The 14,182-nt window shown below is 41.3% G+C and overlaps 1 protein-coding gene across 8 annotated transcripts in view; it reads left to right on the top strand.

The window, feature by feature from the left end:
* Positions 1-14,182, top strand: part of tmem94 (transmembrane protein 94) — a 36,043-nt gene continuing 21,861 nt past the window's right edge. For 6 of the 8 annotated variants that reach the window (XR_003296163.1, XM_026315361.1, XM_026315360.1 and 3 more), the window contains exons 1-10: positions 1-110; positions 1,472-1,878; positions 5,036-5,155; positions 6,788-6,915; positions 8,445-8,581; positions 9,097-9,302; positions 11,307-11,458; positions 11,896-11,998; positions 12,125-12,211; positions 12,508-12,624. Coding sequence is in view for 7 of the 8 variants with exons in the window: in XM_026315361.1 (XP_026171146.1) it covers positions 1,855-1,878; positions 5,036-5,155; positions 6,788-6,915; positions 8,445-8,581; positions 9,097-9,302; positions 11,307-11,458; positions 11,896-11,998; positions 12,125-12,211; positions 12,508-12,624 (1,074 nt within the window). In the remaining variant the exon portion in view is untranslated. Of the gene's footprint in view, positions 111-1,471; positions 1,879-4,738; positions 4,836-5,035; positions 5,156-5,985; positions 6,034-6,787; positions 6,916-8,444; positions 8,582-9,096; positions 9,303-11,306; positions 11,459-11,895; positions 11,999-12,124; positions 12,212-12,507; positions 12,625-14,182 lie in introns of those variants that run through there. The other 2 variants (XM_026315362.1, XM_026315363.1) reach the window with 2 other exon arrangements.

Here is a 14,182-nt window from a genome sequence, read left to right as displayed (position 1 = left end):
CACTCCCCAACATGGCTGCTACTGTAGGCTGAGACCTCAGGAGTAGCTAACAGAGAGAGAAACGAACCCTCGCTATTTTTTAAAGGATACCGAGAACGACTTAAGAAAGGGTGAGTTCGCAGACTAGTACTGCACTTCTACGGACTTTGCTGTTGTAGCTGCTATAGCAGAAGTGTAACGTTAAGCCTTGTTCGGTGGGAGCGTCTTACTCTGTTAGCATTTGCTGTTGGCATGAAGGGAAGGGGACGTTTGTCTGCGATGTGTCTGTGAACTGCAGCTCAACACAGGCATGTTGAAGTATGGCTTATGATGTGCTGGCCAAGGACACAACGTAAAGAAACCTTGGACTGTTTTCGACCGGCTTCTTGTCTTGATAACGTTATTTCCCTCAGAGACAAACCATAGGTAGCTAGGTTAATAGTGAGTAGCGGGCAGTGCTGGGGGAAATTTAAATGTAACGTTAGTGATTTTAAAGTTGAAGCACATGGTTTTACCTGCGCTGTCTTACTGTAATCAAGACTGAGCGATAAAGGGCTCAAAGCCTTTGCACAGGTTAACGTTAGAGCCTTTGACTCTGTGCTACCCATGTCAGATCTGTGGTTCAGCCCAGCTAACCTGAACATTATGGCAGGACATTTCCACATTTTGTATTACCTGTTTGACGTCAGCTTTAATATGTAAACGGACAGTCTCTACACTTTTTCAGAAGAAGGCAACGGGACATTTAAGACGATGATTCTAAGCATCCCAACCAGAAATCTCTGCCAGGAGATGTTTTAGGGGATGTGAGTGACAAACCGTGTACACTATAGAGTTGGTTGCATTTCATTAAAGTTGAAGGCAAAGCAGCAGTGGTTTTTAATAAAATAAATGATGCCTAAATGTCGATTTGCTGTTTCAGTTTCAGGGCCCTGGTACTCAAGGCCATATGTGGCTGCATCCTACTACAGGATGAACTTCTGTCCTGTTTGGCTTTGATTGCATTATCTACACACCGCCTGGTAATGCAATAAGACTGTTTTATCTGTTTTTTTCTCAGACTGCCATATTTTGTAGCCAGTGAACTCACTCATACTTCTCATACTTCAGTCTGTGTGGCTCTTTCCTCTGTTTGGCTGAGCACCGTCAGCTCTTTGCCAGTGGAGACTGCTGACTCTGGAGTTCAGTGGGTTTTTTGTCAGAGGAAGCCGCTTATGTTGTCAGAGTAGGCCTGGTGACAGTCAATTCAGGGCTTCGAGCTGCTTTTCAGCTGAACCATCACACTACTGTTTGAGTGCCCGAGCAGTAAGCAATACCCATACATGACAGCACTGAAGCTAACTTTAAGTATTTTCAACTAGAATGGTACTAGTAAAGCCTGCCAACATATGGTGAATGTATAATTTAACAGCTAATTTTTTTTAATCAGTTTTGACCTACATTGTTAGCTTTGCTCATTAACTGATTTGTGTAATTTGTCTTTTATCCATAGTCCTCTGCCTCAGCATTATGAAGGGGATACCTGTCCTGCACCTGAGCAGCAGTTAACCTTCCATAGAAATTCCCATATCCCAGAGTTCCCTGCGTCTCTCTACTGGTCCCTGCAGGTGTGGGCGTGTCTCCTGTCACACTGGCAGAAGAGGTGTTGCGAGGTGGGGGACCAAGGCTGCACTTGCCTGCCTTCTTCATCTTCCTCCATCCATATTTGATCCACTTAACCTGCAGCTTTCACAGGTGGTGAGCTGAGAGGGACTCAGTCAGGTGTCTCAAGTGTGCAGCATTTAGATTGGGACATTGCAGAGCGTCACTGACAGGGCTCTGCCAGGTGGTGTTGGCTGGTTGAGGAGCAGAGCATGCTGAGTGGCTGTGGTTGCCATGGAGCCCCAGGATAAGAAGCAGGTGAGTTTGGTTTGTAAGTTCAACATCTACCTGTTACCTAAATGTCTCTGAGGCAGACAGTTGTTTACTGAACAGATAGGCCCCTGGGATTTGAACTGTCCTGAGGAGATAATTTAGCTAAGCAGAAAAGCCAGAGGTGCATGCTTTTCCACAGTTTGTGGTACTAATAAGTGAAAAATTAGAATTTATAAACAGAAATCTTTATTTCTTAAAGCCTTTCATACAATCGTCCCAACAAGTAGTTGATTGATTTTCTTTTTTTTTTCTTGCTAATGAAATTACTATACAGCTAATTTGGTAGCTGTTATTGTTTCAAGAATTTTTCAGACAAAAATGACAACCATTTATTATTATTTTTTTTAGATTTGCAAATGTGATGGTTTGCTGTTTCCTTTGTTATATGTGATGGTAAATTTAATTTATTAAGGTATTGGACTGTTGGTTACTAATGAAAATAATTCCAGCCCTTCATATGAGAGAAGTGGTAAAATAAAATGATGCTTGAGACCATACTAAGGAATATACAAAAAAACTGGCATACTGTGTGTGCATAAAGTTACCAGAAGTGCCAGTTTTTTTCATTTTACACAAAGTAGGTTGTAAGATATGTTGTCTGACCATAGCTGAAGGCCAGAAAGTTGATAGATAATGTAAAGACCCACACTTGGCAGCACAGGATTAAACCTGCCTATAAGTTGTGGACAGTCCCTCTGATTCCTCCATAATAAGGGGCTTCTCTGAAACTGTCACACAGTTGAGTTTAACAAGATGTTAAAAAAAACACACGTAATTATCCTTTATAAAGCCTACTGTAAAATTACCAGTAGCAAAGAAACATTTTAAGCTACACAACCCTGTAATTTAAGTTTCTTTTTCGCTTCACATTCTCCCATAATCACTTTTTCTCATGACCTTTTATTATCTTTGATCATTTTCAGGCATGTCAAAAGATCTAACCTTTTGAGTTAAAGATAGATCTGTCAGAGAGGCATTTCACAATCAGGTGTTGCTTGGTCAACATAACAAGCGTAAGAATGGAAACATTGCTGCCACTGACATATTACTCAACAGGCTCAAAGAAGAGGTTCTATCATAATGTACCCACTTGTATGCTATGTTTGGTTGTCTAATCGTTTACCCATAACAGACAGTGACAAAAATGCAGCTCCCAGCCTTAATGGATGTCCTAGACATCTCCATTAGGCCAGCACTGTGGTAACCATAATGTTTTGTGTTACCATTTTCCTGACAATCTTAAAGTCCAATCAGCATACGAGTAACAGTGTCTAATATTTGCACTTTGTCGATGTATGCTCAGGCAATTTCACCAAATCTATCTTGTTCTAACCTCTTCCTTCAAATCTGTGTTTCTGCTCTAGTGTGGAACCGAAACTTAATTTTAAGTTTTTATATGTAAGACATTATGAACCAAGAAAAGAAGAAGAAGATTATGAACCAATAGAATTGTTTTAAGCAAAAACAAAACATTTAGAATCAGTCTGTCAATTCCATTGCTTGAGGGCCACTGCCCTGCTTGTTTTTGTTTTTCTTCCACTCCCGCTGAAAACAATTGATCCAGATAGTCAGCAGCAGGTAGGGCATGGATACCTGGAAAACAAGCAGGACAGTGGCCGTCATGGAACATGGGTTGGCCATCTGTATAGTGTTAGGAGTCACTGGGGCAGGACTCAATACCAACTGACACTGGGCTGCATGTACCATATTTGCCGTTTAGCTTGATTGTTTACCCTGTTGCTCATGAAAAGAGCCTTTAAATGTGTGTACACAAGAACACATTTTCTCAGTGAAGGCTAGACAAATTTATCAAAGTGATGGTATTAGTCATATAAACTGAAGTCTTTTGCTGTCAGTGGTGGTGTTTGCATTATGGTATAGTGCTTCCAAGGTTAATCTGGGTCTTAGGTTGTAGGCCTGCTCTGCTTTAATTAAGCTGTTTAGCCTCCCTGTGTCTCTGTGTGTTTATGTCTGTCTGGAGGATTTTTGTTCAGGCTTTGTTACTCTGGGGAAAAGAGAAGATATTTATATCTTGGCCATGTGGGATGCAGAGCTTGAAAGCTGAAGCCTGTGTGTATATGTGTGTATGAGTTTTTCTGCGTAGTGTGTATGAGTTTTTCTGCGTAGGTCTTCATGTTTGTGTGCTTAGGACACACATCAGTGCGGTGACATGGAGTGTGGGAAAAGGTTCTTTCCCATAAACATCAGATATATGTTTCCTTTTCTCTATTACACCCAATCATTTCCTCTTTCTGCAGTTATTTAGTTTGGACGAAAACTATTTTCTGAATATAATGCAGGTCACCATTAACCAATAACCTCACTTATAAATATATAATTGAATTGATACATTTTAGACAATAAAACTGCTCCTTGTGTTTTGTCTGGCTGACTCTGTTCATGGCTTCATGTAGCCAGACCAGGCAAGGACACCTGATGCAGTATGGCAGTAGGCGAGACTCACTTAAGATGGATATCATGTATTGATCAAACTTGCCAAAGAGATCTTCAAGAATGAATTAATTATGTGATTCTTATAAAAATAAATTAATTAGAAGTTTCTGATTTTACTTTGTTAGTGGATTACTTAAGTAAAAACACATACATTTTACATAGTTGCTGTTTCAAGACTCAAGTCCAAGATTTCACTTTTATTTGTTTGATTTTCAGTATACTTTTTCAAGTTTCATTACCATTTCATACCACGTCGTAAAATACCACATACCATTTAGTGGGGTAACTGCCAAAAAACACCTTTCCCCCACACTGTGAAGTCTTTGGAGCAATGCCAAAACCCTGGAACTATCTCACTGAAATGGAATGTACTGTTTTTTTATGTTATCAGTAACACCTCTGCTTTACCTGCTACAACATGCCAAAATGACTGCAGTGAAAAAGGATTACACAGACACTGTTCTTATCCCAGTTTGTGTCATATGGCAGTGAGTGGAAATTATTATCATAAATAATGCAAATAAGTAATTTGATGTAGTCCTAAAATCATTATGACTGGCAGTGGCCATCATTGTGTTTATATTGGATAGAGTATATTGTCAGATCAATTGTTTAAGGCATACATTTTTTTTTTTTTTGGTCAAGCATCAGCCAGGCAATGAAGAGGTTGTTTTTTGCATTGTTACAGGGGGAGGATGCTGTGACCCTGGGTCTGTCAACTGGCCAGGCTCTGGTGAGGCTCCGGGACCAGCTCAGCAGCCTACTGGAGCAGCACCAGAGGGCTGCACACAGAAGAGCCTCTACAAAGGTACACACACATTTATAGATACATATTTATATCGTTAGTCTTCAATCGTACCCTGACCTAAACATAATATTTATGTAAACCCTACCCTTAACTCAAATTCTGTTCACACATATTCGTCACAGTATAACGTGAATTTAAGTAAACGTCAGGGATACCAATCCATTTAGGAAGCACAAGTTATTGCAAATGAAGTGAGAATAAGTGCAATGACGTGGCAAAAGAAAGTGACCCATACTCGGAATTTGTGCTCTGCTTTTAACCCAAACCCAAGTGCACACACACAGAAAGTGAACACACACCGTACACACCCGGGGCAGTGGGCAGCCAATGCTGCAGCGCCCGGGGAGCAGTTGGGGGTCCGGTGCCTTGCTCAAGGGTCAGTCGTGATATTGAAGGTGGACAGGGCGCTGGCTGTTTGCTACGTTTCACCGACACCTGCCGGACCTGAGACTTGAACCTGCAATTTTCAGGTTACAAGTCCGACTCCCTATCCATTAGGCCACGTGAAGGACAACCTCCCAAAAGGGAACATGTGGTGGCCACAGATAAATCCTCTCTCCTTGTCCTTGACTGACTCTTCTCAGGTTTTGTGCTTATGCAGTGTCCTTGTCACTACTGGTAGCATCGGTCAGTACCTACAGCCCAATCAGGTTGCACAGGCAGTCCAGTTACTTTAAGATGGCACACCAGCAGTTGAAAGAAGGTTTGCTGTGTAGCACAGTCTCAAGAGCACCGCGGAGGTACCAGGAGACCAGCTGTTACACAAGGAGAGCTGGGCAGGACCATAGAAGGATAACTACCCAGCAGCACAACCCTCCTCCTTTGTGCAAAGAGGAGGAGGAGGAGCCCTGTGAGAGTCCTGCGAAAGGAAGCTACTGGTGTGCATGATTCTGATCAAACTATCAGAAACAGACTCCGTAAGGGTCCATGACTCCATGAAGGCCTGACATCCTCTAGTATGACTTGTGCTTACACCCCAGCGCTGTGCAGCCCGATGGCATTGACTAGACCATCGGGCTAGAGAAGTGCCAGTTCTACCATTGGTACCTCGTTCTCTTCATAGATGATAGCAGGTTCACACTGAGCACATTTGACGGGTATGAAAGAGTCTGGAGACACTGTGGTAAATGTGGTTCTGTTACCTGTAACATCATCAAGCATGACTGGTTTGGTGGAGGGTCAGTGATGGTCTGGGAGGGCGTGTCCTTGGAGGGCCACACAGACCTCCATGTCATAACCAGTGGTACCCTAACTGCTAAGAGGTACCAGCATGAAATTGTCAGACCTTACACTGATCCATTGGGCCCTGGACCTGTACCCAGCCTCATGTGGCCAGAGTGTGTAGGTAATTCCTCAATGATAAAGGCACTAATGACATTGACTGGCCGTCATTGACCTAAATCCAACTGTGACAGGAGCAGCGCTTTGTAACGCAGTGGTAGGAACAGTTGGTGGAGCAAATCCTCCATAGGCTAAGCTGTCTCATTGCAGTTCGGCCTGCGAGGTCTATAACAGCTACACAGGTCGTATCTTTGTAAACCATGTTCTTTGAAGGATGCAGCCTGAATTGAGACACGGCTACTGAATATTGTTTTGCTTATGCCATGTTTATTTATTTTTTTTTTTTCAAAGGAACAGTTGGTGAATTGCTTCCTTTACCATGGCAACCGTCACTCCTGCCTTCATTGGCCGGGAGCTGCCCTTACTCTACTCGTGGTGCTTGGATTCTTCTGTTGCCATGGCAGCCAGCCAAGGGGCAGGTGGGTGGAATTGGTAGAGATGAACACAACTGAGAAAACACTATTTAATATCTTCCTCCACACTACATTGAGGGCCTCATTTATCAGCTGTGCACACAAACTGTTTTGTGTTTAAAATGTGCATGTGCTCATTTCTGCACACAGACTCACGTTTTATTAGTTTCTATTAGTGTGATAATGTGCATACATTTCAAACCCCTCCTGACCAGGTGTCGACTGATTTTCAGTAGTGGTAGGCAGGTATAATTGCAGACAAAATTATTTCTAAATTAGAGATGCACAAACGTGACTTTCCAGCAGGTAATAATGAATATATTGTGGCTGTGGTTGCCCATATTTAGTGTGTTGCTGTTATTTCTGAATGTAAATGAGCCTAGATGTACAGATAGATATAAAACTGGTGAGAGTTGTCGCTATGTGAACTTACAGTGGGTACGGAAAGTATTCAGACCCCTTTAAATTTTTCACTCTTTGTGTCACTGCAGCCATTTGCCAAAATCAAAAAAGTTCATTTTATTTCTCATTAATGTACACTCAGCACCCCATCTTGACAGAAAAAAACAGAAATGTAGAAATTTTTGCAAATGTATTAAAAAAGAAAAACTGAAATATCACATGGTCATAAGTATTCAGACCCTGTGCTCAGTATTGAGTAGAAGCACCCTTTTGAGCTAGTACAGACATGAGTCTTCTTGGGAATGATGCAACAAGTGTTTCACACCTGGATTTGGGGATCCTCTGCCATTCTTCCTTGCAGATCCTCTCCAGTTCTGTCAGGTTGGATGGTGAACGTTGGTGGACAGCCATTTTCAGGTCTCTCCAGAGATGCTCAATTGGGTTTAGGTCAGGACTCTGGCTGGACCAGTCAAGAACGGTCACAGAGTTGTTCCGAAGCCACTCCTTTATTTTAGCTGTGTGCTTAGGGTCATTGTCCTGTTGAAAGGTGAACCTTCGGCCCAGTCTGAGGTCCTGAGCACTCTGGAAGAGGTTTTCTTCCAGGATATCTCTGTACTTGGCTACATTCATCTTTCCTTCAATTGCAACCAGTCGTCCTGTCCCTGCAGCTGAAAAACACCCCCACAACATGATGCTCTTTTTGATTTTGGCAAATGGCTGCAATGACACAGAGTGAAAAATTTAAAGGGGTCTGAATACTTTCCGTACCCACTGTATGTGTCCGCCATCTCGATAAATACCAACTTTGTTGTTTGTTCAGAGAGTTCTTATTCACACATTTACAACTTACTCTATGCAAGCTTTGATAAATGCGGCCCCAAGTGTTGATGCACTTTCTGTCTGCCAAGATTATTTTACACTTGCCTGAGCTGTTCTTCTTTCTCTGTCACACATCTTGTTAAACGTGTATACTAACTGACCAGTACTGACTGACCATTTAAAACACTCACTGAAGGTTGGTATATTTGTTTAAACTAGGTAGTTTTTCAGAGGACATCATTTAGAATATGTGGTGTAAGCTTTGGTAAAAATGTCGCTTCACAAGTCAGCTGTTCTGCTTTTTACCTCCGCAGTTCTGGCATAGAGCTGGTGAATGCTGCAGCCCTCCTTCTACTGTTCCTGCTGAACCTGCTGCTGGTCGGACGTCAAGAGAGGCTGAAAAAGAGTGAGATGGTCCGACGCCTCAAGGGCATTATCACACAGCTCAGTGGTGAGGCAGACTTGTTGACTCATATTAACACTGGAAATACATGAAGAATGATGGCAACTTCCTGTAAAAGATAATATATCTAATATTTTTCCTCCCAGTAGTAAATATTGGTTATCCCCAAAGTAGCCAAATTTGGGGACTTTGTGGGCCGATTAATAAACAGAGTGTGAAACAATACAGTAACACCAACAGAATATAGCGATGTTCCACATCAAATCAAACAGCAGAGCCTGGGCTACAAGACTATAAACCTTTTTTACATGCTCCAAACGCAACAAAAATGACAACTAAATGAATTATTAAATATTAAAGTCCATACACCATCACTGTGTCAACCCACTCGCCACATTTCCGGGTCTACTGCTACTGTACTTTATGCAATACACACAATATGCACCTCAAATGAAAGCAGAGACTCCACAGATTCTGAAGATGTGCGTAAAAACACAGAATGACAATGTCATGCCCCCTTGCCCTTCTCTTTAACTGCAACCTCTCTTTCCCCATTACTCCAGACTACCTATCAGGGTGTGTGGATGAAGTACGATGGTCTCCATCACTCTACCCTGACCTGTACACACCCTCGTCCCCATCATGGTCGCTCCACTGGACCTATCGTGACTCTCAGCTGGTTAATCTGCCTGTCAGTCTGCTGGTGGAAGGAGACATCATCGCCCTGAGACCTGGCCAAGAGGCATTTGCATCACTCAGAGGCATTAAGGTGAGTTTGTGTTTAGATACACACACTCAGTGCCTGTGTACACGAGGGCTGTAACAAACAACATTTTTTTTTTATAATCCATTTAGAGAAGCCTATTTCCAATATATTTATATACATATATCTATAATATGAATTTTTGCTTTGTGTGTTTTATAGTAACTGTTTTGTATGTAACTTATCCTGTTACATACTGACTTCTTGGAGTCTTGTTGTCACCATGAGGTTGTCAGTTGGTGAGCATAGACAGTAGGAAGTTGCTGTTCTCAGCCAAGAAATTGTTCAGCACATAGCCCCATGTAAAACTATAAATTGTCATTTTTGCTTAACTTTACTTCAGTACAATGTACCCCCACAAAGATGCAGTTTGGAGTTTGCAGCCTCAGACGTTCACAGATTTTTCCTTAGAACCTAACTAATAATTGTTCGCGGAAACCCCAGCAATTTCACTGAAACTGCAAATATCCTCAGCAATTTTTTATGGCTTTTTTCGTGGCAATATATAATTTTTCATGCGTTTTAACGCTAAAGTATTAAGAACAATATAATTTACTAATTTAGGTCACTAATTTATTTACTTATAATGTATTTAGTGGAGTTTGAAATGAAATTAAAGTGTTTTGGGAGCATATTTGGTGGCATATTTTTGTGGCATATGGTGCACTGGTGCACCCCAAGGAACTGTACTGGCACCATTCCTGTTTACACTCTACACCTCAGACTTCCGCTACAACTCAGAAACCTGTCACCTCCAGAAGTTCTCTGATGACTCTTCAGTCATTGGATGCATCAATAATGATAATGATGAGGAATCAGACACTTGATAAAAAGCTTTGTTGATTGGTGTAACAACAACTGTCTAAAGTTCAATATCAGGAAAACCAGAGAACTGGTGGTGGACTTCAGGAGGAACAGGAAGACCCCAGTCCCTGTCTCCATCCTTGGAGAGGAAGTAGAGATTGTGGACTCCTACAAATATCTTGGAATCCACATTAACAACAAACTGGACTGGTCAAACAATACAGATGCACTCTTCAAGAAAGGACAGAGCAGACGGTTCTTCCTCAGGATACTCTGTTCTTTTGGTGTGTGTAACAAACTACTGAAGATGTTCTATCAGTCTGTAGTAGCGAGTGCACTGTTCTTTGCAGTTGTGTGCTGGGGAGGTGGCATCAAGGCTGGTGAGGCCAACAGACTAAACAAGTTGATCAGGAAGGCAAAATCTGTTGTTGGACTGGAACTGGACAGTCTGGAGGCTGTGGCAGAGAGGAGGATGGTGGACAAAATCAACTCTATACTGGACAATCCTGCCCACCCACTTCATGAGGAACTGTGGCGAATGGGAAGTTCATTCAGCCACAGACTAATTCCTCCTAAAGCCAAGACTGAGAGATTCAGGAAGTCTTTTGTGTCCATGCCCATAAGACAAAAAAATAAACAATAATACGCACGCACACACACACACACACACACACACACACACACACACACACAAACCCCCAAAAATTACTTAATTGCTTTATTAATTAGTATTAACTAATATAATTTAAATAATATTAAATGTAATAACTTTAAATTAGAATAACTGCTGTAACAATTAAATTTCCCCTTGGGGATTAATAAAGTACTCTTCTTCTTTCTCTTCTTCATATTTAGGGTTTAAACTATAAAAATAGGCATTTAATTTGTGTTTTTTCACAATTCGCAGGTGCTGTAGGAAAGCAAATTTTGGACAGTATAAAAAAGAAATAATCTTGAACTTTAAAGGTGCTGGAATGGGGATTTAGCTACCTTTTGGCTGCGATAGGTGTTTTCACTACTAAACTAAGCTCACCATCTCCTCGCTACACAGTAGCTTCAGATTTAATAGACCAATTTCAATGAGAGTCAGTTTTCCCTCCTAACTCTTGGTAACAAAGTGAATAAGCATATTTCCTACAATGTCAAACTGTTCCTTTTTTCTCTTTTTTTTAAATTTTTCCTTCTTTTTTCTTTTTTCTTCTCCAGGACGATGAGCACATTGTGTTGGAGCCAGGAGATTTATTCCCCCCATTCTCCCCTCCTCCTTCTCCACGGTCCAATGAGAAGAGAGGTCCTCAGGACCCCCAGCCACACCGCCTCTTCAGAGTGGTCCGGACTCCAGTACTGGACACAGTCAGGTAGGGGACTTGGCAATGTTGGGTCTGGGTTCTGAGAGTTTGTTTGGACTTTTTTCTTTGCTTAAGTGCAATTCCACTGGCAACCCCATACAAACTGCAAGTGATTAATATTGTTGGTTTGGTGGGCAGTTTGCACATAGGGTGTAAAAAGATAGCATATTAAAATAATTTATGAAATCTATAGATTTTACGTGTATAGATGCCAGCTCTGAGACCGGACACAAAATAGTATGTTGAGGTACAGTAGTGTAAATAAACTGGACAATACCTAGTTTTTCATACAGAATGAAAATTTAATGACACAATCTTATCATTATTCTGTGTCTTGTAGAGTTAGGAATTTCAAAAACCATCTAAATGCTACCAGCTACCAGGAAGAGAGAAAGTGTTGAAGTTCAAATTGTTCCCTGTCCTGTTCTTTTTTTTTTTTCCAACAGGAACAGTTTGGAGATGGCGCTGTCTCGACCAGTCACAGTATTAGATAATGAGAGGTTCACAGTGCAATCAGTCATCACCAAGCTAGTGTGTCCTGTTGTGTTGGTGAGCAATTAACATGGAGTTTCTAAAATTATTTTCTGTAGGATTACTTGGTCTCTGCTTAAAACAACTCAGATGTAATTTGTGCAACCTTTGCCTCACTGATAGGTTTATGGTCTCTAACTGTAGGTGGCGTTCCTGTTAGTGAACACTGTCCGTTATTTTTGTGATGCCCCCAGCCTCACCCCTGCCTGCTTCAATTTCTTTCAACTTCAGGTACAGACATTCAGCACTCAACCCTGATTGAAATAAATAGTGGACACAATGATTGAAACACTTGTCATTATAATGCAGCACATACAAGACCTTCCAAAATGATTATACAGTTTAATCATCTCTTCTCTGCAACACCTTCATCAAAAATCTGATCATTAACACTTCATAAAGGTAGAATTTATTACCAGAAAGTTGTATTTGGCTGACTTAGTTTTAGATGGGTGTACCTAATAAACTGCACTACATTTAAGAATTATGTAATGTATGAGAAATGAAAACGGATGAAATGTTTGCAGGTGATGGGTGTTCTACCCATCTTGCCCTTGCTCTTCCCTGTCATGTGGGTGCTGGTGAATGCTTTTGGAGAGGCCAGGATCCTTGCAGAGTTCAGCCGTGTGTCACCAGCTGGTCTGGTGAGTGATATGCAAAGAGTTTTAATTTTGTCATGTACACTGGAAGAAGTAAGCTTTAGTTACCAACATGGAGGTTTGTGTTTTATGTTTAAACTAATATCTACAGGTACAGATTTGACTGATATCATGATTTAACTCATGGTCAATATATAGTTGCATCAGTAGTCAAGCTTGGGATATGCTGTTAAACCATGTGATTAATTGCATATTATGCTGCTAAATTTGTAAATGTTATGTTTGAAGGTGCCTACAAGTGCACTGGTTGTGTTTCAGTGGCACTGAAGCTGATTACGCAGCATCAGTGTGAACTCTGTCTACAGAAGAGCAATTGCAGTAGGTAGCTGTTACTGCAACTGTCATTTGTACATGCTCTAAAACATGAAATACTCAAGCAAACTTACTGTCTTACAAGACTCATAAAGACTATAAATGTGACATATCTGTGATGTGAATCAGTTTGGCAGAATGTAAGAATACTGAACATAGTAACAAAAGGCTGCACAGCTCACGTGATGTGTAGACATTGAAACACACGCTTTTTGAGTGCATTTAGACCTTTTGAACCGTGTGCGATACATGAGAATGATCAAATTCCTCTTGTAGTGTGATCTGGAAGTATTTGGGCAGTGTCACAATTGGGTCTTTTTTACCTGCACATTAGTTTTACAGTCAGGTCCATAAATATTGGGACCTCAACACAATTCTAACATTTCTGGCTCTATACGCCACCACAATGGATTTCAAATGAAACGAACAAGATGTGCTTTAACTGCAGACTGTCAGCTTTTATTTGAGGGTATTTACATCCAAATCAGGTGAACAGTGTAGGAATTACAACAGTTTGCATATGTGCCTCCCACTTGTTAAGGGACCAAAAGTAATGGGACAATTGGCTTCTCAGCTGTTCCATGGCCAGGTGTGTGTTATTCCCTCATTATCCCAATTACAATGAGCAGATAAAAGGTCCAGAGTTCATTTCAAGTGTGCTATTTGCATTTGGAATCTGTTGCTGTCAACTGTCAAGATGAGATCCAAAGAGCTGTCACTATCAGTGAAGCAAGCCATCATTAGGCTGAAAAAACAAAACAAACCCATCGGAGAGATAGCAAAAACATTAGGCGTGGCCAAAACAATTGTTTGGAACATTCTTAAAAAGAAGGAACGCACCGGTGAGCTCAGCAACACCAAAAGACCCGGAAGACCATGGAAAACAACTGTGGTGGATGACCGAAGAATTCTTTCCCTGGTGAAGAAAACACCCTTCACAACAGTTGGCCAGATCAAGAACACTCTCCAGGAGTTAGGTGTATGTGTGTCAAAGTCAACAATCAAGAGAAGACTTCACCAGAGTGAATACAGAGGGTTCACCACAAGATGTAAACCATTGGTGAGCCTCAAAAACAGGAAGGCCAGATTAGAGTTTGCCAAACGACATCTAAAAAAGCCTTCACAGTTCTGGAACAACATCCTATGGACAGATGAGACCAAGATCATACTGCAAAAGCAACCACAGAGTTTTTGAAGGGAAAGAAGTGGACTGTTATGCAATGGCCAAGTC

Source organism: Mastacembelus armatus, chromosome 19, assembly GCF_900324485.2.
Source record: "Mastacembelus armatus chromosome 19, fMasArm1.2, whole genome shotgun sequence".
Classification (NCBI taxonomy): Eukaryota; Metazoa; Chordata; class Actinopteri; order Synbranchiformes; family Mastacembelidae; genus Mastacembelus; species Mastacembelus armatus.
Note: the sequence above shows the minus strand (reverse complement) of the source record. Positions and strands in the feature narration are given on the sequence as shown.